General features: G+C 42.5%; 1 protein-coding gene and 1 pseudogene across 3 annotated transcripts; one reads left to right on the top strand and one right to left on the bottom strand.

The window, feature by feature from the left end:
* Nucleotides 1–621: 621 nt before the first annotated feature.
* LOC147431365 (caltractin-like) lies at nt 622–4,013 on the bottom strand. 3 transcript variants are annotated; one of them, XR_015185687.1, is made up of 10 exons: nt 3,995–4,013; nt 3,864–3,900; nt 3,626–3,734; nt 3,242–3,278; nt 3,054–3,081; nt 1,801–1,953; nt 1,624–1,726; nt 1,366–1,444; nt 1,060–1,157; nt 622–873 (listed from the first exon to the last, which is right to left on the bottom strand). XR_015185687.1 is itself a non-coding variant. In XM_086493969.1 (9 exons), exons 2-8 carry the CDS (start codon nt 3,864–3,866, stop codon nt 1,377–1,379), a joined length of 501 nt encoding a protein of 166 aa, XP_086350095.1. In that variant the 5' UTR covers nt 3,867–3,900; nt 3,995–4,013; the 3' UTR covers nt 911–1,157; nt 1,366–1,376. The 3 variants fall into 3 exon arrangements, 2 of the variants coding, with proteins under 2 accessions (XP_086350095.1, XP_086350094.1); XM_086493969.1 differs by lacking the exon at nt 622–873 and having other exon boundaries at nt 911–1,157; XM_086493968.1 differs by lacking the exons at nt 622–873; nt 3,995–4,013 and having other exon boundaries at nt 911–1,444; nt 3,864–3,906.
* Nucleotides 4,014–5,806: 1,793 nt separating this feature from the next.
* LOC147431364 (uncharacterized) lies at nt 5,807–7,549 on the top strand (annotated as a pseudogene).
* The last annotated feature ends 19,387 nt before the right edge of the window (nt 7,550–26,936 follow it).

Raw genomic sequence — 26,936 nt, 5'->3', positions numbered from 1 at the left:
CAATTTTGGATTTAGACTTGTAATATGGTCTTTGTATTGAACTCATAAATCTGAGTTCACTTCAAGCCTAACATCTATCGTATATGCTTGCAGCCCATGAAATTGATGTAGCTCTAGAGCTGCCTTTGCTAACTATTTAAGAAAGGAATAAAATTGCAAAAGGAATAAAATGATTATAGGATTTGGGAGGAGGAAAGAGGCTTGAACAGAAAGATTTTAACAAGCAAACAAGATTTTCAGGTAGAAAATCACCTACTTGTGCGGCTAGTTGAACGATGCTTATGACAAAAATGTCAATCATATATCAATATGAAGAGAATTATTATACTTGGTCAAAAATGGAAAAGCAGTAGAGGTCCATACTCCACAAAACATCGTCACATATCCAATTTTGTCATCATAGTCTCTCTCTCTCTCTCTCTCACACACACACACACACACACACACACATTGATAACTAGTCACATATCCGTACTCCACCATTGTTCCACACGTGTTTCCCATAGTAAACCATGTCGGAAAAAGATATGATCTATTGCAATCAAGAACACCTTGCCTCATCAGAAAAGCCAAACTTCCGGTGACAAAACCCAGAATGGAAATTATGTTCGACACCTTAAGTACAACATGGAAATGCCAACAATTTCTTCTTTACAAACAAGACAGTATATGTGACATTTACCTTTTTCCCATTTGGTTCAAGGAGTGTCTACTTTACATAAAATTGCTTGATATTCTCTATACTGGACTTTCAACAAAAAGAAAGGTGTTCATATACAAGTCACTGGGACAAGCATGCTTTGTAATGCCCTCATGATAGATTCGCCTTTTTCATAATGTCTATAAATTGTTTCTCATTGAGCTCTTAATCACCTTCATTGAACAAGAAACACAAGTAAAAGTGACAAAATTATCTATCAGCAACAATGCATCTATGTATGTATATATAATATGTGTATGTATGTATGTATACACACACCATACACATACTAAGTGTGTGTGTACACATATGTATATTCTCTGTGTACATCAACGAAACGCTATCCATACATTGCTTACCATCTTGATCTACTCCATTATCATCTCCCATAACGCTGCATCAGTGATTTCTTGTCCAATTGCACTACCGCCTTCAGCTTATCAAACGTTATAATCCCCTAACAAATGGCCCCAAAATCAAGGATTACTGACTAAGCTTTTCACATAGGATAGACACCTAGTCTTCACATGCATGGCTTGTTGACGATACAATCAAAAGATTGTTCTCACAAGAGATGCAACAAAAGTCCACATCTCAATACATCACAAGCAAGAGTTTATTTCCCAGTAAGTGAAACTAAGCATTACATTTGTAAGTTTCCTTACGTATGCAGGGTTTAATGGAGAATATTATTCGCCTTCTTCATTATGTCCATAAACTCGTTCTCATTGAGCTCCTGATCGCCTTCATTGAACAAGAAACACAATAAAAGTCACAAATTTAGCTATCAGTCACAATAATTAATCTCTCTCTACACACACACATTATATACACACATGTGGGTGCATCCACGTGCGTGTGCACGTGCACCATACGTATATTCTGTGTGTGCATCAACAAAAAGCTATGCATACATTGCTTACCATCTTTATCTGCCTCAATTATCATCTCCCATAACTCTGCATCAGTAATTTCCTCTCCAACTGCGTTAGCTACCGCCTTCAGCTTATCAAACGTTATGGTCCCCTGACAAATGGCCCGAAAATCAGCCAAACTAAATGACATGCCATTTAATTTGCTGGCCTTCGAAAAAAACCTACAGTATTCGGGTCCACAAAAAGCCGAAAAGCCTTTGAGATTTCTCGTTCCGAATCTTTCTCACCCATTTTCTCCGTCATCATCTGTAAAAACTCTTCAAAATCAATGGAACCACTGCCATCCTTATCAATGTCTTTTATCATTCTCTCAATTTCCTGCACAAGTATCAGCCACCACACACGCTTACTATGGTTAACAATGTCTTTTATCAACATGTTGCATCTTACTGTGGTTAACGATGTCTTTTATCGAGGAGTCAACAAACTAAGCATTCAAACATGATAAACCCTCACCACCTTTGAATGCATACTATGACAATCTGACACATTCATATGCTTTTTCAACAGCTGACAATGTACTATGCCATTGCACATGATACAAGAAAGGTGTAACATAACCGCAAAAATATTTATCCAATAATGACACATGATCATAGTTATGGGAATCGGGAACAAACATAGAACCAAAGACGAAAAAAAAATTGAAGTTTCAGATAGTTTTGGGTAACTATAGGCGCAAGAGGGAAACAGAAACGAAAATCGGAAACTGCAAAGACGTGGAGTGTTGGGAAGTTTCAGGTAATTATGCACATGATCCACTAAAATACACTGCAGAATTCAACCCAAAGAGGACCTGAACAATGCACCCTGCACAAATCAACATGATATTTTTACCAAAGGTTTTGTAAGATAGCCACATCGGTTCTGTGAAAGTGTGGACCCCGCGCACATGTATTAAAGAGCATGGACAGAAAGCACTTTATTAAGAGAAGACAAAAGAAAACCCACTGAATAGTATAGGGATTCAAAGGGCTCCCCACACTTTCAAAAGACAGGCACTAGGAAGGAGCACCTTTCCGTTTGGAAGTCAATTTGACCTTCTAATAGTGAAATATCACAAAAATTACAAGTCAGTTTTTTTAGATCAACATGATGTTTGGTGAACGATATAAGAAGGCAACATGTTCGATGAGCAATCTATAGCTAGAATTTCTATTCAAAGGCCTTAGTATAGGTCGATACGTTCTCCACGAGCATTTCAAAAACATATGACCGCTAGAACCTTAAGAAGGGGAGATGGGCGTTAAATCATGCCGCACTGAATAGTAGAGGTTTCTCTGGGTATGTTGTGTTACCCCTCTCACATCAAGCAAGCTAAACGACGACAACCAGATGAATATACATTAAATGCAAAGATTACAACCCTCGGTTCTGAATTAAGAGCTTCATTAGCAAAAAATAACAGTGAATCCCACCTCATAGCCAGCTTCAAACCCTAGAGCTCTGTGAAGCCAGAAAAAAATATGAGTGAGAACACAGGCTGTCGAAGCGATATAAAATTAATCAATTAATCGCACATACAAACATGTATACAGTTCAAGAGTGGATGCCGATAGGGTTGGAAACTGAGTAGCAATTTACAAAAAGCAATTCTTAGACCTACCTCATGGCTACTTGGAGCTCTACAGCATCGATGGTTCCTGCAATTAAGGGATAAGATTAGAACACGTGTGTGTGTGTGTGTGTGTGTGTGTGTGTGTGTGTGTGTGAAAGTGTAGCTTGCACTATATGTATGTGCACACACATATTTGTTTGGGGGGGTGGGGGGGGGGGGGGGGGGGGGGGGGGGATTGCATGTTACCCTCGTTGTACACCACTACTCACTCAGTGAGAGTGTGTGTGTGCGTGCGCACGCTCTCTTTAAGGGATAAGATTAGAATGGGTGTATGTCGTGTGCTCATCTACATTGGTTAAATACACACTACGCATAGACACATAGTGCACGCTGATTTGCACTTGCCAACAAAGATTTCCAGCTATGACATACCAGATTCATCAGTGTCAAAGAGATCGAAGGCTTCTTGAATTTCTTGCCTCTGCTCATCTGTTGGCGGCAGCCTCGTTTTGCTCATCCGGCTAGATGCCACTCTCATCGACTTCAAAACACCGGCAGAAAAAGCAGAGAACCACACTCACAGCATGCTCTCTCGCTCTCTCTCTCTCTCTCTCTCTCTCTCCCCACAGACACACACACACACTCACTGACAGGTAGTTGCCAAGCTCACCATGGCTCTGTTGCGCGACAAGGTTCAAGTTCCGGTCCTTACGTAGCAAGCAAAGTGAGAGAAACAAGCATAAGTAATGTTAAAACATTTAAATGGCCTGCCTTTAATAAATTTGAAGGTGAAAGGCTCACATTGGCAATGTCATTCACTGGCAGTGCTGAAATTTGAAGGCTGCAATGGCCTCCTCAAGCACCTGGAGCTTCATACGAAGTCCCTCAACAAACCAAGGTGGCAGATGAAACTCGAAATGTTGAATAGGCCTTCCATGCCTGAAGGCCTATTCCAAGGTAAAGCTTTTCTTGAAGGCCAAGTTTTTTCTGGGTCTTCAAAAAATTTTCAATTTTTTAAGGTACCTTGTATGCATAGGCTATTATTAACACCTTTTATTTCTAACTTCTAAGGTATGGAGCTATAGGCAGTTGAGGGCACTAGTCTTGCTCGATCAAATTGCTTTAGCTTTGGTGCTGGACATTTTAAGGTTCAATGTGTGTGAACCTTGAACTTTGAAGCAAAGCGTAAAAAGTTTCCAGAGAGCAAAACTCTGCAAATCGTATTCCAGAGAGCGAAAAGTTTTCGCTATGCATACCCGAAACCTCAGCATACTCAAAACCTTGCACGCAAAGCCGGCCCTGCACCCTGTACGCAGCAGCATCGATGACGAATGGACAGAGCTGAGTGCGTTCAAAAGCCTCCCAGCTTGTGATATGTGAGCAGCGAGCCCCCTACTTCCGAGTCCTGCAGTGCTTGCGACCTCTGCAAAAGCCTCACGGCTTGTGGTAAGTAAGCAACGAGCCCTCTATATCCGAGTCTCACATTGCTTGCGACCCCTCACGGCTTGTGATAGGTGAGCAACGAGCCCTCTAGAGTCTACATCCGAGCCCTCCACATAGTGCTTGCGACCTCTGCATAGGTTTGAAACTGATGCGGCAAGTTGAGGGTTTCGATTTGGGGTCTACTTTTGTGCATTTGAGTCCTCACTTCCGAGTTTCTTAACAGGCCTACACCTCTTCAACTTGTGAGGCTCACACCCTTGTTGATCCATCACCAACATTGTGCAATATCTGTGCTACTTGGGCTCGACTATGGAGTTCAAGGTATGTACAAACTTCAAAGCCTATATTTACATTGTTTCAAGAGTTCATAGACTTCTCTTATGTCGATGCTTAATGGAAATTGCAATATGATTGTTTTATCTCTATTGGTGGAGCGTAGGCGTGAGGCTTGTTAAACTATACAAAATTGTGGAGGTGTTAGTCGGTCGACTTGGCAGGCATTTACCAACTGTATTTCGTTTCAAACTCCTTCAAGGTATGAGACTAATTGTTTTTAGCTACTTTTGTTTATGTTGTTGCACTTGTATGTTTGTACATTGTCTATACAATGTAAGTTGGTTTTTGGTTTTCATTGTCTATACGATGTAAGTTGGATGTTGATTTTTCTTCATAGGTATGTCGGGTGACAGCTCAAGAAATGTTGTCCCAGAGATTGTTAGGAATGTAGTTCAAAGAATTGGCAGACCAAAACGTGACTCTAAGCAAAAAACATTAGATCAGTACCGTGTGAGGCGACCAAGAGTAGATCTAAATGAGGATGTCGTTGATGCACAGGGGAATGTTGTTGACGGGAATATGTCTCAAGAAGCTAATGTAAGTGACGTTGAGGCCATTAAAAAGAAAGAAAGTGAGAGATCCTTTCTTGCCCACTGGAGCCTAAAGCATAAATGGGCTTATCCCATTTTTGGCTCTGATGGCAAACAACGAGTAAAATGTATTTGGTGTTCAGAATTTGGGTTAAAGACTCCATTTGCTGGGGAAGGTTCTTCAACAATGGGGATTCAAGCTCTGGACAAACATGCAAATTCAGATGCTCATAAGATAGCTACGCAACGATGGGCTCTCAAGTCACATAGAGATGTGATGCCCATTCAATAGCATGTAGAGCTCATGGTGGATGCAAAAAAACAGCGTATTATCACTGTGATGCAAACAATGTATTTTATTGTGGTGAAAGATATGCCTTTGAATTTTTATTATGCTCAATGTGAGTTTATGCGGTATATGCGCACTCCAAATATGCCAGTAAGTAATGAGTACTCAGCATACACGAACAGAACTTCTGGCATGGAGTTTATTCAAGCTGCCAAGGAGTTTTATTGGGAGGCATTGAAGCTATCCATATGCAAAAGTCCATTCTTTGCTATCTTGATTGATGACAGCACTGACTTGACATTTGAGAAGCATATGATTGTTTATGTGACGTATTTAGAAGATGAGGGAAGAAGGTCTCCTGTATGTAAGTTTGTGGCACTTCTTCCATTAGCTGATTGAAAAGCACAAACTAAGTTTGATGAGTTGATTGCTCTCTTACAAAGAATGGGATTGGGACTTGAAAAGTGGATTGGTTTTGCTTCAGACGGTGCATCATGTATGCGTGGAGTGAATAATGGGGTGCTTGCCAAGATTCGACAAAAAGTTCCCAATATTATTGGCGTGCATTGTATTGCACATCGGGAAGCTTTAGTGGTTTCTGATGTGTGCGATAATTTTATGGAGTTTGGATTCTTGGATGCTTTTGCAAATAAAGTGCATGCATGGGTTGGAAGATCTGTTCAACGCCATAAGGAGTTGGAGAAGTTGTTGAAGGCATTTAGTCTCAAGCCTTTGGAGGTTCTCAGGATACATAGTGTACGATGGTTGTCAAGAGGCAAGGTGATGAAGAGACTAGTGACCATGATGCCTGCTTTATTGCATGATTTCAAAGAAAATGATGTAAATTTCTATAAAATTGCTCGCACTTTTCAAGTGCAATTCTTGATCCATTTTATGGCAGATGTATTGGTGGAGATGAATGGAATTAATAAAAAGTTTCAAGATGACCATGTAGACATCACAGAAGTTGGAAATGCATTGGATGTGGTCATTGAACTTTTCAAAAAGAGATATTTAGGAGATACGTTTGGTTATGGATGCAAACACTTTAGAGAGTTCATGAGAAGGCTCAATGCCAATAATGAGTTGGTTTATGTGCAAGAAAATGGATCTATGGAAACTCATATGTTGCACTTCACTTCCTTTTCACAAAATCTTACAAGTGGAAATTCACTACAAGGTTGTATTGTACTTGCAAAAAGTTTTGTCCAAGAGCTTATTGTTGGGATTGACGCAAGGTTCAACGACTTGCCATTATACAATGCGGCAAAATTATATTCTCCCATGAGCTTTGATAAAGATATATCTATTCGTGGTCAGACTCACAAAGTGTACTTGGATCGTTTATGTGCAAAGTTTGGATCAAGCCAAAATGGCCTTGTTGATGGTTTTCTATGTGAGGCTGAGGTGGATCGGTTTTGTCTACAATTGTACAAGACAAATTCAAGTTTTGGGTTTCATGATGCATGGTCGCATTGTCGTGATCAAATCTCATGGATTGAGTCATTCCCAAATCTTATGAAAATGTGGCAGGCTTTACTTGTCATACCAGTGAGTACGGCTGCATGTGAGCGTGGATTTTCTAAACAAAATCTCATAAAAGACGATGAGAGAAGTAGTCTCACTTTGAAAACTTTGGAGATGCTCATGTTCTTATCATTGTCAGCACCACATGATTTAGACAAAGTGGAGTGGGATGCAATCTATGAGATTTGGGCCAACATGAAGTTTCGGAGAGTCAGACATGTGGATACATAGCTTTTTCTTGGGTTTGATGCTTTCATGAAACTATCAAATGCCTTTCTTGCATATTGTTAGATGCAAAAAAATGATTTTTTTCTTGCCTATGAAGTGGTGTGGTTGGTTGGACTTTTGAGAGTTTTTTTTTGGCTTGGACAACAAAGGTTTTATGCTACTTATTACCAATTTCATTTTGGATTAGCCTAACAAAAAGTTATTTCAATTTTGAGCCGATCTATGCAATAGAACCATGCTTGATTTGAGAGAGAGAGAGAGAGAGAGAGAGAGAGGGGGGGGAGAGAGAGAGAGATGATTAAAGTGTTTTGTAAGTCATGAGCTTCACTTAACTATCAAAGGATTCAAAAGTTGATGCTATTCTTAGAATGCATTGTGAAGCTTAAGATTACTCAGTAGTTTTGATGGGAAGTCTCACATGGACTTTAGGATTGCAATTGAAGGGTTGCATTGATTGTTGGTTTTCAGCTCGAAGGCCAACTTTGATTTTGGCCTTCTGAAAGAAACTCAAGGGTGGCCTCCCATTTTCAGGCCTGATTGGCATTCTACAACGATAAAACTAAAAGGCTAAGGAAGGGACCGAGTAGGGTGTACCAGCTGGAATGTGTTCGAAAAAAGCTGAGAATCTCAGTTGATGCGAGCAGAGGCAGAGGTGTCACGCGAGATAGAATGAAAATAACACTACAACAAAAAAAGGTGTTATCGACGTAAATAGCGACGCTTAACGTCGCTATATGCGTCCCTGTAAAACTGTCGCAAAGAGCGTCGATATAAGCGTGGAAAGGGTTTATTGGCAACGCAGATAGCGACGCGTATATAGAAGCATTTATAGATGCAGATAGCGACGCGAATATCGAGGACCATAACAGGAAAAAAAAATCTTGGGCAGAGGGCAGGTAGCCTGGCCTATGCCCAGTGAAAAGATGCACACAGCCACCACAGCCAGACTTCCTGCCTTCTGACCAAAAAAGCGAGCAGCACCAAAATCAATCGTGCTCCCACAGAAATTTCGACAGAGTTTCCTTCGTTTTTACATAAACTTTTAAAAAAAAACCATATCATGTATACGCCTCCTACATGCTATCCATGTAAGATCTCACATGAGATTTAAAGCCAATGACCGTAACGAACCATAACCATAACTTAAAACCATAACCGGTCATAACCACTTTGATCAAAACCATAATGCAGATAACCATAACCATAAACAAAATTAACAATAACCATAAGCATAACCAGAAAGTTAAACATAACCATAAACAAAACCTGAACCATAACTATGTCTATACAAGAATAGGAGAGATAACCATGTCTATACAATGATAATGACAATAACCATAACCATAAGGAAAACAATAACTGTCTGAACAATAATCATAACCATATATATATGTCTATACAAAAAAGAGACACAGAAGCGTGTCTGTGTCTCACAAAGCATATATATGAAATCCGGTCCAGTGATGACTAGGCGTCACAACCTGCACATAGGACAACTCACAAAATTAGTATTGATATTACTTCACATATACTTACTTAATTAAATCAACTCACACATATTAACGTCTCACCTCAAGCGATCAGCGAAACTGTAAGGCCTTCCAGTTACAGGCTCTCCTGAAACATCAAGATCATTCGATACTTCATAGATACCTCTGCGATATCCATCTGACTCCTCCTGACGTGTCGGGGCTCGATGCATCGCAAGATTCTGTGTTTATACAAAAATCAAAGTAATAAGAATACATGATTCATCGTGTTTTTAAAAAACGCCATAGTTAAGATTGGATTAGAAACTCACAAACTTAGCGAAAGGTGTCGAAGCCTCCGCTGCCAAGATGAGATGTCCCCCTGGTCATGTATCGTATCTACGCGGTCTCACGCTGCTGTCTGAACCGCGTGTCCACTGTCCACTCACCCTCCCTGATCTGCAGCCACGTCTCATGTGGGATGCCCGAAGGCTTCGGCGAGCCGGTCCTGAAAGCCTTCGGAGCTGCATCTTGTCGATGTTTCACGGTGTCCCATGCAACAGCCTTGATCCACCTCCTCGGAACAACGTTTGAACCCGGAGTAGGCTGGTACTCTCTCAGGATGGTCTCCACTATGTAATTGACTTTGTCCTTTTCCTGCTCACCCCAAGACGTCAGAATGCTAGTTGAAAACTGTAGCTCCGCGAGCTGGCGAATCCGTTGTCTCATCTTAGTCCCGACTCTATCCATGTCAACAGAACCATCTGCCCGTACACTATAGAGCTTGGAGGCACTAGGATCGTGTGCCCCCCAAGGTGTCCGAGGTGTGCCAAGAGGTGTGTCGAGAGGTGTGCCTGGGTAGGCCGGGGGTCGTGAGCGAGGAGGGATCGAAGCATCTGTGGACCCTCCTCCACAACAACCACCACCTCCACCTGACGATCGCCGAGATCCACGAGTGCGCCTGTGCTGCGGAGATGAGGACGTACCCGCCTCTGTCCCACCCCTAAGTGTCGAAGCGGCCGTGATGGGAGAAGCAGGCGTCGTACCCATAGGTGTCCCCCCCTAGGCGTCAGACCCTCGGGTGTGAAGCCCAGAGGCGTAGTACCCGTGCCTTTGGCTAGCCAGTACTAAGAAGCCTCTGCCATCTGAGCAGACGTCATCCGTGTAACGAATCCCATGAATGCATCTGCACTCATAGAAGCGGGATCTGGAAACCGGTCTGCCATACCAAAAGTCCTGCACAAAGAAAGTAAAATAAAGCGTCAGAACACAGTTGTTTAAATTAACTTTAAGCTTAATTTTAAATCAACGTCTTCACACAAACACTTACAAGCCTAGGCCTCGACGAGTGAGGCATCATCGATAAGATCTTGCACCGTATCATCGTCTATCTCTAATTGCAAACATAACTCTGCCCCAACTCGTTCTGGCAGATTATCTTCATCCATTGCATCTTCATCTACAAGTGTCAATTATGGCTCGTCTGCGTCATCCCTCGTATATCTGTCAGCTTCCTCTACCATACCTTCGTCCATCTCATCTAATGTCACAGTAGTATGGACGTCGTCTGACTGACTTTCCTCCAGGAGATCTAGCCCTTCAAATACTTGTTTATTTCTTGGAGCAACCTGAACCACAAACCACCATTGTCGCTCTCGAGGGTCCGGTACAAAGACCACTTGCTCGCAATGTTCGGGGAGAGCAAATGTGTCGCTCGCATCTGTCCAAACCTTTGTAGATCTATTTGCACAAGTTTGTTTCCATCTCTGCGTACCGTTGCATTGCGACCAGAAGTAATCACCTTGAACCACTTCACATCCAACAAAAACATCTCAAACCGTTTGAAGCTTACTTTCAGGATATCTGACACCAGACCACAATAATCTAGGTTGCTAGTGCTCTCATTCGTGTCTTTGGCATTGGCCCTGCTCTTTTGCATGAAACTAACCATTACCCCATTGTCAAACGTGTTTCTTCTGCTGTCAATTTGTTGTGTTCTGAAATGCTTTCCATGCGACCACAGTGCCATGTATGTATGATACTTCCAGTCACATCCAATAGCCAGCTCTTCCTCTTCTAGAGATATGGGTTCTTCGATATGTCGAGCTGCTCTCACTGTCTTGTCCAACCATGCCATTGTAGGGAATTCAGGTAGAGGAGCGAGATAGTTTGGCAAGGGTAAACCTCTAGTCGTTCGGCTTCGCCTAAAATCCTGTCGCTCCCTATTGCGTCTCTCTCTCTCTTCTTCGTACCTTTCAAGCCATTTTTGCATCGGCGCTGAATTTAGTATACAGAACTTCATGATCTTTTCTCGCATGGCGTCGTTCATTTTCTTCGGCACCCCTTGTCCTTGCGGCTCCTCTCCCACCAGTCTTGCATCCTCCTCATCGCTCCATAGACGAGGCATTTCTGGGTCAGAAACAGATAGAAATTTGATCGTCAATACAAGAGACTCTTGCACCAGCTATCCTTCTGCCATGCTCCCCTCTGGACGCGCTTTTTGGCGAACAAAACCCTTAAGTTTTTTCATGAACCGCTCTAGAAAGAACATCCAACGGCTGTGGACTGTACCTGCCACTACAACCTCATCTACTACATGGACGAGCAAGTGCATTTGGATAGTTAGGCAGCTCGTGGGTAGATACTTCTCAATCATGCAAACTGCCTCAATGGAGTTAGCCCTTGCGACTTCAATAGATTCCTCCCGTATCTCCTTGGAAGAGATCCACCACACTAGCTCTGAAATCTTGTATATGCAGGTCCGCACTTCCTCCGTTAAACACCCCTTGATCGCAATTGGAAGAATGCATTGCAAGAACTTATGACAGTCGTGCGATTTCAGTCCTGACAGTTGATCGACATGGGTGAATGTTGTCTTGAGACATCGCATATGTCCTGTTGGCGTCTTGAACTTTGAAATCACCCTTTTAACTTTGCAATGGAACCACAACGAAACATGCTTTTTATCCTAGGAATAATAGGGAAATGCCGCAACACTTTAGCTAGCACTGTCTCGCCAACTGCATCTTGTTTGTTTCGCACTTAGGACACGACAGACAATCTGCGAATTCATTGCGAAAAAGAATGCAATCAAATGGACATGCATGGATCTTGTTGTAGTCCAAGCCAGCTGAGGTCAATAGTTGCTTTTTTCTCTCTCGATCTTGCTCTCGCTATCTCCCTTACTCTCTCTCTCTCTCTCTCTCTCGATCTCGCTCTCGCTATCTCTCTTTCTCTCGCTATTTTCCTATTTCCCTATCTCTCTCTCGATCTCGCTCTCTCTATCTCCCTTTCTCTCTCTCTCGATCTCGCTCTCTCTCTCTCTCTCTCTCTCTCTATATATATATATATATATATATATATATATATATATATATATATATATATATATATATATATATATATATATATATATATATATATATATATATATCACTCTCTTTCTCTCTCTCTCTCTCTCTCTCTCTCTCTCTCTCTCTCTACCTCAAAGGAACAGGTTGTAATGTATATGAGGATCGCACTCTTATGCAACAAAATGTACGTCGCAAAGCATATGAGGAAAGAAAGCAAGAAGGTTAAGGTATCACCTTAAGAAGAAAAGCCACTTAAGGAGGATGCAAGTCTACCCAACAAATAGGGACACATGATCTATGAGACCAACTCACGCTTACGAATAAGCTTTTGGAATTGTAACGGGTATCCATGGAATGCGGGAATTGGCATTGATGAGCTTACCAATGACTCTGATGTGATACTTCTTGTCGAAACATGGGAGCATGATGCGCAACGAATTCTTGGATTTGACAAATACGATGAGCATTCTTTGATGTGGGCCAAAAATGCAAAGCAACGAAGAGGCCAAGGAGGCGTAGCATGTATGACCAAAAAGGGTTTGAAAGATGTTTCCATTGTCAAAGAAGATAAGTATAAACGCTACTTATGGCTGAAAATCATCCCACCAAATGGTCAAGTCATGTTTATGGCCGGTTGCTACATTCCTACTATAACTCCAACTTTTATGCTTGCTTGAATATGGATAGAGATCAGCCCTTTGTTGAACTAGAGGAAGACATTGCTCATTACAAGGATCAAGGTGAAGTCATTGTTTTTGGAGACATGAATGTTCGCACAAATATGTTACAACACGACACACAACAAGTAGACATGCCGCATGTCTCAAGAAGAATGGATGACTCATACATGTATAATCGAAGTTCTAATGATACAAAAGAAGTGGATCACTATGGAAAGTCACTTCTACATATGTGCAATAGTACCGGAATGCTCATTGCAAATGGTTTATCTCTATGGCAAGGCACCAATGACTTTACATGTAGAAAGCACAACAGTGCTAGCGTGATTGACTATATGTTGTTCTCAAAAGCCACTCTAGAATGCATACAAAGCTTTACACTTGGTGAATGGAATCCAGAATCGGATCATAGGATGTTATGTATTGATTTCAAGTGTGGTAAACGGCCCGAGCATGTAGCCTCCAATCATGATGTGAATCATTTGTACCTACGTCTAGACTTCAAACGAGCACTTATATATGCTGATATGGTGGACCAAATGTTAAGCATGATAGAGCATCAAGAGAGCCCAACATTAGAATGCAAGTGGAAAGTTTTCAAAGAAGTAATTTTCTCTTGTGTGAAGGAATGCTTTTCGGTGAAACACATGTCTTACAAAAGGTCTAAGAAGGGTAGCACCAAGAAGAAATGGTTTGACATGGAATGTAGTCAAGCCCGAAAACACTTGCTAAGATTGGATGCAATCAAAGACAAGGAAGTTTACTTGGAATGTTCACACGCATACAAAGCACTTGTTCAAAAGAAGAGGAGAAGGTGGGAAGTCGAAAAACAACTTCTTTTAGCACAAGAGAAATTACATGCATGTGGCAAGTTTTGACAAAATCTAAAAGGCAAGCGCGTTGAGAGCTTTGGTGACTTGACTCTTGAGGATATGTATATGCATTGTAAGAACCTCTATGAGAAACCCAATGTTGATAAGATGGAGTGTTGTAGCTCCCTTCCGTTTATGTCTCCCTTCTTTACCATTGAAGATGTATGCCGCGCGCTTGAGAAACTTGCTACTCGCAAGGCAGGTGACCTTCAAGGTGTCAAGGCTGAAATGATTAAATGGACAAGCAAGAAAACACGATATTGGATATGCGATATGTTTAACCTTGCACTTCAGTATAGCATGCTTCATGATTGGAGTGCAAATTGGATCAAACCTTTGCACAAAGGAGGAGATGTAAACAATGTGAACAACTATCGCACTATAATGGTTGGTTCTTTAATGGCAAAGTTATTTGGATCTATCATGGAGATGAAGATAAGTGAATGGACTGAAAATAATGGCAAACGTGCACTTGGCCAAGCAGGTTTTCGAAAGCATCATAGCACTATTGATCACCTTGTCACTCTTCGAGTTCTTATGGAAGCGTATCGATTGAAAGGAAAAAAGTTGTATTGTTGCTTTGTGGATTTCAAGAAAGCTTTTGACATGGTACCGCGAGGAAATCTTTGGAGACGTATGCAAAGCCTTCAAGTGCTGAGAGAATTTATGCATGCAGTCTTTCGCATGTACCAAAAAGTGATATGTCAATTAAGTATGGGAGATGGAATTTCAGAATTTTTTGCAAGCACTATTGGTGTCAAACAAGGATGCCCACTTTCCCCAACCCTCTTTGGGCTACTCATTGATGAATTGGAATGCATGGTTCATGACTTTATGCAGCAAGAAGGCATAGAAGAGGTTAAGATCGAAAATGCGGTGATCATGCTTTTGCTTTATGCCGATGATGTAGTGCTCTTGGCACATACCTTAGAAGATGCACAAAAGCTTATGAGTGTCTTGGAACACTTTTGCCTGCATAGCAGGCTGATCGTGAATGGATCCAAAACCAAGGTTATGCTTGTAAAGACCCTCAATGATGAAAATCCATGCATTGTATATAACAATGAGAAACTTGAAGTGGTAGATCACTTCAAGTACCTTGGCCTTGAGGTTCCATCCAATCATAAATGGAAGGATTGTGCAATGCGTCGCTTGGGGGCCGGAAAGAGGGCCTATTATGCATTTGAGAACATGTGCAATGCAGGAGAGATCAAGTGTTGGGCTCTCAAAAAGTACCTCTTTGACACATTGGTGACACCGGTGCTTCTTTATGGAGTGGAGGTGTGGGGTGGAAGCATCGGGAAGTCTACTTGGAAAGAGTTTGAGAATGTCCAAAAGCGTTTTCTCACCAACTTTCTCCAAGTCAAGACACAAACACCCTACATGCTCTTACTTCTTGAGTCCGGATTGCTTCCCATTGAGGTCTTGGGCATGCAAAGGGTTGTGGAGTACATGCGTAAGACACAACGTAGCCCTTTGCATCGACTTCCTAGAATCGCATATGAAGCAAGTCAAATGGTTCAAAAGACATGCAAGAGCAAAATACTAAGTTCGGGGTGGATGCTTGATATCAAGAAATGGTTTGGAAGATGGGATGCATGTCACTTGGTCAAGGATGCGTCGATTGACTCCCAAGTTAATGAGGCCTTCTTACAATGCCAATGTATCACGGCTTGGGAGAAATCCGGAGGTTCTCGCTTCAGCCATTACACCACACACGTTGCCCCAAACTACAAATCTCTCTTCTTCTCGGAACGAGGTAACCGAACCCATTCCTACATCCTTGAGCCCATCCCATTGAGTGCGATCCGCACCATTGCCTCCATTCGTCTTAGCTCCCATTCTCTACGCTGCGAGACAGGACGTTGGGGCACTGGCGAGGAGTGTCATCGACTTTGCACCTTATACCCTCGTCAAGTGCGAGAGAGTGAGTACCACACACTACTTGAGTGCTCAGCTTTTGACCACATTAGGTCCTCTTTTCCCCATATATTCAGCCATGATCTCTCCCTACATACCTTCCTCTCCCAACCACGATGTGGACTCTCTATTGCGACGCTCATTTCAGCCATTTTTGAGCATCGAGAGTCACTTATGAACTCCACTCACACCACGTGACATGTTCATTTGGTCCCATAGGTCATATTTGACCTCTCAGGACGATAATAGAACTATCTATCTATCTATCTATCTCTCTCTCTCTATTCCCTATCTTTTTCTCTCTCCCTATTTCCCTCTCTCTCTCTCTCTCTCTCTCTCTCTCTCTCTCTCTCTCTCTCTCTCTCTCTCTCTCTTTTCTATCTCTTAATTTCTCTCTCTCTCTATTTTCTCTCGATCCCTCTCTCTCTCTCTCTCTCTCTCTCTCTCTCTCTCTCTCTCTCTCTCTCTCTCTTTTCTATCTCTTAATTTCTCTCTCTCTCTATTTTCTCTCGATCCCTCTCTCTCTCTCTCTCTCTCTCTCTCTCTCTCTCTCTCTCTCTCTCTCTCTCTCTCTCTCTACTTCCCTATCTCTCTACGTACTGATCGAACGAGCGACTGAGCCAGGGAGAAAATGAATGCCCACGACTGCGGAGGCCAGACTACACAACATCGACAGAGGCTGCATCAGACGATCCAGGTCACTTTGGCTCGACATGCACAACGCCCGGTCAGACTACTGACCATGGAGGAGATTGATGAGGTTCGCCAGCGAACAGATGCTAGATCTCCTATGATCTACCTATCCCAGCTAGCTGTTTTAGCTGCTTAGTCCACACCCAGTAGTTTAGGATTTCATAATATTTTATTTTGTCATTTTGTCATCTTGTTATTCTGACTTTGTATCAATCTACCATATTGTAACTTTCTGGTCTCATAGGTCACTTTGGCCTTTTGAAGAGTTAATATAACATTTCATTTCATTTCTTTCTTTAATTTTAATTTTTTACGCAAACCATAATTCTCTCTCTCTCTCTCTCTCTCTCTCTCTCTCTCTCTCTCTCTCTCTCTCGTTTTAATTTCCTACGCACATTTTTCTCTCTCTATCTCTCTCTTTAATTTCCTACACGCACACACACTTCTCTCTTTCTCTCTCTCTCTCTCTCTCTCTCTCTCTCTCCCTCCTACACACACACACACCGCTCTCTCTCTCTCTCTCTCTCTCTCTCTCTCTCTCTCTCTCTCTCTTTCCTACACACACACACCTCTCTCTCTCTCTCTCTCTCTCTCTCTCTCTCTCTCTCTCTCTTTCCTACATATATACACACACACACACACACCGCTCTCTCTCTCTATCTCTTTCCTACACACACACACACACACACACGATGTGGAGAGAGAGAGAGAGAGAGAGAGAGAGGGGTTGGGGGGGGAAGAGTGCCATAATACTTGTTGCACAGGTTTCGGCCAAGATCTGAGAACGCGCGCATTGATGGCGAAAATGGCCCCTGCGCGCGCGTTCGGCTTTTTCCCCCCCAAATTTTTAGCATCGATATACGCGTCGATATACGCGTGGAAAACTTTACCTTTCTACGCTAATATCCACGGCCATATCGACGTAGTTATCGACGCACATATCGACAGTGTGTAAGAACGTCGATATGGACGTGGAAAAGTACGGGCGTCGATATATAGGGCGTCGATAACTTTGGGTTATGTTGTAGTGTGATGCAAGCGGAGGCAGAGGCGTCAGGCAAGGCGAAGAGCAGATGAAGAAGGGGCACAATGTTTCGGGGAGGGGATAAGGGTTGTGCACAAGAGAGATAGCTGCTGAAGAGCATTGACGATGTTGGGAAGTTGCAAAAACTTACTTTTTTTGTATTAATGTGGGCACAATGTAGGCACCGAAGTGCATTGGGTGAGGTGGTTGCCGCAGCGCTAATAGGGTACAGAACTCCCCCACGCGAGATTGAAACCTTCTAGAGAGTTTTGGTTGGCACCCATACACGGATTGGTAGAGGAGTGGAGCGAATTTGCAAAGATTTTTCCAATTGAAATAAAGACAAGAGAATTGTGAGTGCAGTGCGCGGACTGTGTGCCTGCGGTACGGTGTGTGCATGCAAGAAGGGGAGAAGGAGAGAGAGTGCAAGGTGTGTGGGTGGAGCAACACTTAATATGAACTACCCCCTTATTCTTTGATGTACAAAGCAATAAGGTGGTTAGTGGGTAGGCGTCCATAGCCTGGACGGCCGAGCAAGGCACAAAGGCCTTTACCCCAACAATCTCCCACTTAAAGGCGAATGTGCCGATAAGTGGATCCTACTAGATAAACTACTAGTATGTACAAGAAAACGGTGAGAAACTCTCTCAACCTATGTTCAGTGGCTCGCTTAGTCAATCTACATGCAGTCGTATCGACTCTAGTGAACGAGGGTGCGTTTCCATGCTAGAGCATGCATGTAGGCAGACAACTCTCTATGGTCTGTAAAACTCCACTATTATGCATCATGCTATTGTCAACCATCGCACGACTGACAATCCCTACTACAAATGCTCCCACTGCCACTGCTAGCTCATGCCTTGACACTAGTAGGTTGTACATAAGACACCCAAACACCATGCATAGATCTCCGTTGCTGCCTCATATGTCTAAAATAGTGGCGCTCAATGTATCATGTGTGACCACAATGCCAACATCGCATATATCGGCAAGAACAAGACCGCCGTCTCTGACAAGTCATCAGTATAGACTCTAAATTGTCACACATGTCTGCTAACTAGATGCCAAGAAACCAAAGTATGGTGAGAAATCCTAGGAGAAAACTAGCAGTCTTCCCTATAAACTGAGCAAAAACCTCAAGCAAAATATCAACCATAGATCATGCCAAATTGGCAACAAAGTAGGAGATCACTCAACCACTACACAATCATGAAACTCATGATCAATCGCATCAAAATCGATGCTCACATATGCATAAAACAATTCTACAAAGGTCCACAATCTGTAAGCATAAACAACATCACTAAACCAAGTGAGCCAAGTTTGGGACAAACACCTCAACCGAGCGTAAAGTGCATAACCATATTCACAACTAGTGAGCAAACATGCTCAACACGCATCCCACAAGTAACTGCCTGCAAAAAAATTACAAAAAACCTGTAGAACGTGTGATTGCCTGTCATCTTTAGCCACACGAGCATACACTATCCTCACTCCTGTGAGAGTGGATACAAGAACACTAAAGTGTGTCCAAGCTGACAAAACTTGTCAAAGTGAGATTCAAAACTCGACCACTAAACCGTCAGAGAGTAAAACTACAAATATGCATGAAACATGGTGAGAATCTGAGAAAAATTCAACAAAGTTTCCCCTAAAAACAAAGTAAAAACTCAAAAATCTCATCAAAACCGCATGAGAACATACACTCAGTGTCTCAGTAACAAAATCCACAATCTGGTATACATCAACTGCCAAAACCTTGGCTAATAAGCTCACTCCTGAACGAGCGTCTCTATGGACGTGCACATGTCCAAAAATGTTGTAAACCTGTGAACCTAGTACCTGCGAGCTACACCTAGCTCAAGCACTATTCGCAAATGCATACATAGCATAAACTACACAAAATCGTGTTAAAATCACTCTCTGGAGAGCAAAACTGCCTAGAATCTAGCACACTACCTCATCGGTCAAAAAACACATCGATCAAAAACCAAACGCAAAGTAAAACCAGCCACCTATGGTCATAAACGTCGTCCGAGAGCCGAGTGCGCTCGAGAAAAAAACTGCTCCAAAATGGTCCGCGACGGAAGTATGCTAGCCGAATAGCCGCCATATTGATTGAGTTTATGCCAAGCCATAGAAGAAAAACGGCTGAAAGCCGATGTCAAGAAGAAATTGCCGCTGCAGGATCGTGTCGATGCTAGGAAAAAACCCGATCTTACTCGCCCACGCTTGCATACACGTGTGTGTGTGTGTGTGTGTACGCACACGTGTCGAGAGTGCATGTGCCATTTCGCTCTTCTCCGTGGCCAAGAGATTTCTGAAGCTCTTTGTCTTTCTCTTTCTTTCTGCTTTCGCGTTGAGCTCTCAAAGCTTTGCTAGCTTTGAAGCTGGCTCTTCGCTCTCTCCCGAGAGTGTGTGTTTGTGTATGTATGTCATAAAATCTAATATCTAACCAACCCAAATGATTTTCTCATATTAAACTGATCATTTAATGTGGGAGAATAAACGGGAACAAGGGTTAAGATATAGACATGTGCTTATAGATCTATTTCAACACGAGGCCAATGGTAAAGGGGCCCAAATGAGATATGGTCTATCAAATAGCAAGGCTAGCCAATGGAGCATAAGACCTTAGGGTTAGCTTCATTGAAGACCTCCAATAATGAGTGTAAAAGTCCTTTGACCTTAGGTAAGCTAGGGTTGTGCTTGAGGTGGGAACCCGGTCCAAGCTTGAGGTGCTTGAGATGCTTGTCGTGCTTGATGACTAATGTACTTGAGGTGGGAACCCCGCCCAAGCTTGAGGTGCTTGTTGTGCTTGATGACTAATGTACTTGAGGTGCTTGATGATTGAGATGCTTGAGGTGCTTTTCATGCTTGAGATGTTAGGGTTGTACTTGAGGTGGGAATCCGGCCCAAGCTCGAGGGGCTTAAGGGCCAAGCTTGTGGTGGGAACCAAACCTAAGTTGAGTGGATTGAGGTTGCAAAAGGTCAACGTCAATCCCTACAAGGAGGGGGCGAGCCCTACATGAGGGGGGATGTGAGAGAATACACACACACACTCACACAAGGCATGCCTAGTACAAAGAAAGCAAAGGGGACACTTGTCAAGTTCCTCCTCATGTTGCCCTCATGGTGTGCCTGAAGCCTATTGGTTTCCCACCCAAGGGGTCCAATGATAATTTAGGAGATTCAATTAATTATCTTTGCATTTATCAAGTCCTCTCTCTCGAAGGGGAAAGGGGGACACTTGTCCCAAGGCTACCCTTGTGCTTGTAATGCCTCCTGCTTGTGATTGGCTAGGCCAGGAGGGGTCCAATGAGCTGCACACCTCGGGAGCTTTGGACTTAATAATGAGTCTTTTTAGACTTGCCTACGACTTTACCAATATTGAGCCATAAAAAGTCCAAAAGGAGCTAGCTGTCGGAAACTCTGCTATGTTAGACTTACTCCACTACTCTCTATAATTAACCACTTTGAGCCATGGGTGTAGATACTTAAGAGCCGATTTTCAAAGGCTAAGAGGAGTGGCAACTAAGGTTTTGAATTGCCAAAGCATACACTAAGTACATACATAAAATTTTGTTAACATGGCTGACAATAACCAAGAGAGTAGAATGAACATTGATAGCTTTGATTTTGCACATGAAGGTGCTAATGATGATGCCCCCATGTTTGTGAATTATCTCGTAACTAGGTTGCAGCAAGCTATGGGCAACCCTGCTTTGCAAGCCGAAGTTACTCAACAACTTCACACTTATGGGATTTACCTTCCTCTCCAAGAGGAGAGAGAGTTTAGGAGGCCTCTTGAAGAGACCCCCAAAAGAAGACTCTCTCCCATATGAGAGGAGGAATCCAAAGAGCAAGAAAGCAATGAAAGTTTAAGTTCCTCTGAAGATGTGGCTCCACTAAGTGATGGTCTAGACGATCGCCCACTCCTCCCAAGAGGAAAATATCAACACACAATCCTTCTCCTCGTCACTCCGAAAGGGACGAAAGGAAAAAAAGGAAGAAAAGGGCAAGAAAGAGGCCACCCTTTTCTCCTTCTTCTTCACCTTCCTCCTCTTCTGACGAAAGCTATGGCTATTCTCCTAGAGAATATAGGAGGGGAGGACATCGCAAATCATACCATGCATGGCGAAGGTCACAATAGCTAAAGAAGTTCAAGGAGGGAGGAAAGAGTATCTCTTTTCTCACCTATGATGGCACCTTTGGTGCTACAGACAAGGTGTTGGCCTTCATCCAAAAATTTGATGCGGCCTTTGGAGATGAGGGCTTCACAGAGTCCTCCAAGCGACGCTATGTAGCTATGCACTTCCAAAATTCAGCTCGTCAATGGTGGGCTAGCCTTCATGGCAACGGTGAAGCCCCAAAGACATGGAAAACTCTATGAGTTTCCATCATGAAGCAATTCCTTGCAAGCGATGCAAAGGACAAAGTGCTTACCGAATGGTGCAGCTTGAAGCTTCTCTCTAATGAGTCCATCCACAAGTATGTAGACAATTTACATCTCAAGGCTACTGTCTTTCAAAAGATAGACTTTGTCAAGAAAAGGCAGCAATTCTGTGCGGGATTACTTGAAGAGATGGCCGAATACATCAACTCTCAATGGCCGGGTTCTATAAGCGAAGTAATCCATCACACCATGGTTGCTTCACGCATCAATTTCCATCAAGGGGCTAGACGGAATGTCAAGCCCATGGAAAACAAAGACAAAAATGATGCAAAGGGAAAAACCAATGCTCAAAATTCTTCCCAAGGCACTTCCAACAACAATCGGTCCAAGGAGAAGGGAGTTTACAAAGGCAAAAACAAACTCTCTCGTGAAGAGCTTAAGCTCCTCGCAAGGACCATAATTGTTTCAAGTGTGGGGAGCAAGGACGTGGCTATCATTCTTGCCCCAAAAAGAATGCTCGCAGTGTGACTCCTAGGACTTCCACTGTGATGGAAATTGCCTATGAACTTTGGAAGTAGCGGAATTAGGAAATTAGGTGAAGCACTTTTAAGAGATTACTTTGTGAGCATAGCGGGTGAACTTAGTTGATGGTAGCAACATAAACATGGTACTTAGTTAACTTGGCATGAACAATACTTTTGCAAGAGAGAGAGAGAGAGTTTAGAGAACATGACAATAGTTGAGGACCCAATTCATATGGAGCCGGTCCCCCCTCCAATAGACATTTATATTATAGTTTCTCCCATCAAGAGAGACTTGGTACAATACAATCTTTGTGTTCCTTGTGACCTAGGTGATGCAATGAAGATGGAAAGCCTCATGCATCACCCCGGGGCAGTCACTTATTAAAAGACCCTTATATCACGTGCGTTCAAGAGGTAATTAATAATACCCCAATATACATACTATAATTACAGTGTGAGCCTATTTAAAAACCCCCACCCCCCTCTGTATGTATACATTTTTATACATTTTGGTCTTTTATTAATCCTCTCCGGTTAACTCACGTGATATCATACACATTCTAAAAAGTGACCGCCCCTGGTGCATCACAAACATAACATAAACTTGAAGAAAGCATTAACTATCCCAAGCCTTAGTCCCAAGGCCTCAAACACCTTCGAAGGTGGAGAGAGCTAGTGGGAAATGAGGATAGGGAAGAGGACGAAGAAACATTCCATAGGAGAAAGAAGTATTTCCTCACTTATCATTACTCTTCTTGCTAGCATACATAATAGCATAGTAATGGAGATGGAGAAGATGGCAAGCTTAAGCATTGAAGCATGGCTCTTGGTTGGATTTGCATTCCATAGCCAAGAGTGTTGGTGTAGGCTTTCACTCTCACAAGCTTGGAGAAGAAGGTGGTGTTCCTCAACTTTCACCAAGTGAGAATGGTGTGTCAAATGAGTGTGTGTGATGGTGTATATCCCCCTAGCACCCCCCCTCCTTGCTTTGGGCGAGTGGAAACTTTTCCACATGCTGCAGGCTCATTGGACCCCTCTCCCCCAGGCCAATCACATGTGGCATGCAGTCAAGTACATGGGTAGTCTTTTGACAAGTGTCCTCCTTACCCCTTAGAGAGAGAGAGAGCTTGAAAATATCTAGATATTTGTTAGATGGAAGTAAAAGCTCATTGGACCCCTCTTTAGCCCAACCAATAGCATTCAAGCACACCATGTGGTTAAGCTTAGTGAGAGTCTGACATGTGTCCCATGTGCTCTTTTAGAATTCCCCTAACTTTAAGATTTTTATGCATAGGAAGTTTCTCAAGCAACTTCCTCATTAAGTGAGTAGGTTCTCTTTTTGACTCAAGCATCTTACACCCCATGCATAGAAAGCTTCTCAAGCAACTTCCTCATTAAATGTGACAAGTACCTCAAGTACCTTAGTCATCAAGCATGACAAGCACCTTAAATGGAGTTCCCACCTCAAGCACAACCCTAGCTTGCCTAAGTTTAGGTCGGGTTCCCACCTCAAGCACATCCCTAGCTTGCCTAAGTTTAGGCCGGTTTCCCACCTCAAGCACAGCCCTAGCTTGCCTAAGTTTAGGTCGGGTTCCCACCTCAAGCACAACCCTAGCTTGCTTAAGGTCAAAAGGACTTTTAACACTAACCATTGGAGGTCTTTAATGAAGCTAACCCTAAGATCTTTTAAACTTCCTTAGTTAACCTTGCTCTTTGACAAACCATCTCTCATTTGGGCCCCTTTACCATTGGCCCCACGTTGAGATAGATTCGTAAGCACATGTCTATATTCTAACCCTTGTTCCTGTTTATTATCCATATTAAATGATCAGTTTAATATGAGAAAATCATTTGCGTTGGTTAGATATTAGATATTTAATGGCATCCACCATCGAAGCTCCAAAAGAGGATGCTCATTGCAAAGGATCATCACTGTCCTATGCTTGGGGAAGGGTAAGAGAGCATGATGCCTTCATCTTGTTTGACCCTGGCTCTACTCACAACTTCATATCATAGGAGTTAGCCACCAAGTTGGGCATTCAAGCTTTTGAGATGGGAGATATGGTAATGGCTGACACAGCTTTCAAGGGTCAGCAAGCCTCCTTTACTCCCTTGATAGGGAAGTTGAGGCTTCATGTCCAAAGCTATGTCAATAAAGAAAACTTTTTCATCTCTCCTCTCCAACATGAGGATGCTATCCTAGGGGCGCCATGGTTTGATTGCATGGCTGCCAAAATGAAGTTCCCTGAAAGGAGAATCTACTTCACCTGCAGGGGAAGAACATGTATATAAATGCTAGTGAGCGTGGTTGCACCATTCCACTTGTAAATTCTCCTGCTTTTGATAAATCAATGAAGAGCTCAATTTCTGCTTACATGATTTTTGTCAAAGAGACTCTAAAAGATCCTAATGTTGCATCAAATGTAAATGGTAGGAATCAAGAAGAGTTAGACTTGTCTAATTTTCTAAAAAGGATTCCAAGATGTTTTCATCGATGATATCCCTATGGACTTACCTCCAAAACTAAGGGATGATGACCATCGCATTGAGCTCCTTCCAGGAAGCTCACCGCCTAACAAGCCTCCTTATCGAGTCTCACAAGCTCAACAAGAAGAGACCATGAGGCAAGTATAGGAATTGGTAGACAAAAGGATGGTGAGGCCTAGTTCCTCTCCCTTTTGTTCTCCAGTCCTTTTATTGCAAAAGAAAGAAGGTACATACCGTATGTGTGTGGACTATCAAGCACTAAAAACATATCACTATCAAAAACAGATTTCCCGTGCCTCTGGTAGAAGATCTGTTTGATAAGCTACAAGGCTCTACCTACTTCAATAGGATTGACCTTAAAGTGGCTACCATCAAATAAGGATAGTGGATGAAGATATTCTAAAGACCGTGCCTTTTGGTTTGACTAATGTACCAGCTACGTTCAATCGTCTCATGGAGAAAATTTTAGACCTTACCGTAAATTCACTGGAGTGTTCTTTGATGATATCATCATATACTTCAAGTCTTTGGAGGGAAAACATGCATTTTCTCAACCAAAAGAAAAAATGAATTTTTCCTTGAAGACATTCAATACCTAGGTCATATTATCTCACAAGATGGTATCCGTATGGATCCGTCAAAGTTAGAGGTAATAAAAGCATGGCCTAATCCAAGGAATCGACATGAGCTAAGAAGCCTTATTGGTATGTGCGCATACTATAGACACTTCATAGCAAAATTCTCTCAAGTAGCAGGACCACTACATGACTTAACTAAGAAGAACGTTAAGTATGTATGGACTGCTAAGGAGCAAAATGCTTTTGATAAGCTCAAGGAGAAGCTTACCTCTCAACCAGTCCCCATGCTTCCCGATCTCTCAAAACCATTTGAGGTCCAATGTGATGCTTGTGGTGATTGCCTTGGAGCAGTTTTGCTTCAAGAAGGGCATGCCATAGCATATGAGAGCCAAAGGCTCAATACTGATGAACGTGTCTTAGGCATTTATGAGAAAGAGATTTTAGCTATTTTACATGCCCTAGACACATGGAAGCATTACTTTTTGGGGACTCCATTCATTCTACAAACAAATCACCAAAGTCTCAAGTATTTCATGACGCAAACCAAGCTCTCTAACAAACAAATGAGGTGGGCAAATTTTCTTTCGCAATTTAATTTCCATATTGCTCACATTTCTGGTAAGCACAACCAAGTGGCCGATGCACTTTCACGATGACCAAAATTTAATGCGGTGTCCATAGCTACTCACAATGATTTATCCTCTATGATAGATGAGTATGCTACTGACCCTGATTTTAAAGACATAATGTCAGCCCTTGCTTTGGGGAATAAAGAGGAACCATTCACCTTGCAGGATGGTTATCTTCTCCATGGCAATAGGCTATGTGTTACCCATTCCCTTTGTGAGAAAGTTATGTATGAATCCCATGCACCTCCTTGTGCAGGGCGTAGAGGTATTCAACCTACTCTCCGAGGAGTAGAGACGTACTTCTATTGGCCTACCATGAAAGTGGACATACAAGAGTATGTTTCAAAATGTGTAGTATGCCAAAAGATAAAATATAATAGAGGGAAGCAACCTGGATTACTCCAGTCATTGCCAATCCCAAATTCACCATGGGAGAGTATATCCATGGATTTCATCTTTGGATTACCCAAGTCTATCCATAGGAATACAGGAATATGAACAATAGTCGATAGGTTTAGCAAGCAAGCACACTTTATTCCTGTCAAAAAGACTATTAAGGCACACCAAATGGCAACTCTCTTCATATCTCATATTTTCAAACACCATGGATTACCAACATCCATCATGTCCAATAGAGATCCTAGAATGACCAGTAATTTCAAGAAAGGTCTCTTTGAAAATCTAGGAACAAGATTGAATTTCTCTTCGGCCTATCTCCCAGAAACGGATGGCCAAAGTGAGATAACCAAACTTACGATACTCGAT

This window comes from Adiantum capillus-veneris, chromosome 21 (genome assembly GCF_014529385.1).
Source record: "Adiantum capillus-veneris isolate H3 chromosome 21, ASM1452938v2, whole genome shotgun sequence".
NCBI lineage: Eukaryota > Viridiplantae > Streptophyta > Polypodiopsida > Polypodiales > Pteridaceae > Adiantum > Adiantum capillus-veneris.
Note: the sequence above shows the minus strand (reverse complement) of the source record. Positions and strands in the feature narration are given on the sequence as shown.

Coding starts and splice junctions, on each gene's coding strand:
- LOC147431365 (XM_086493969.1), bottom strand. Junction 3,279..3,625: donor CTTTGACACTGATGAATCTG/GTATGTCATAGC, acceptor CCTTAATTGCAG/GAACCATCGATGCTGTAGAG. Junction 3,082..3,241: donor GAGCTCCAAGTAGCCATGAG/GTAGGTCTAAGA, acceptor CTGGCTTCACAG/AGCTCTAGGGTTTGAAGCTG.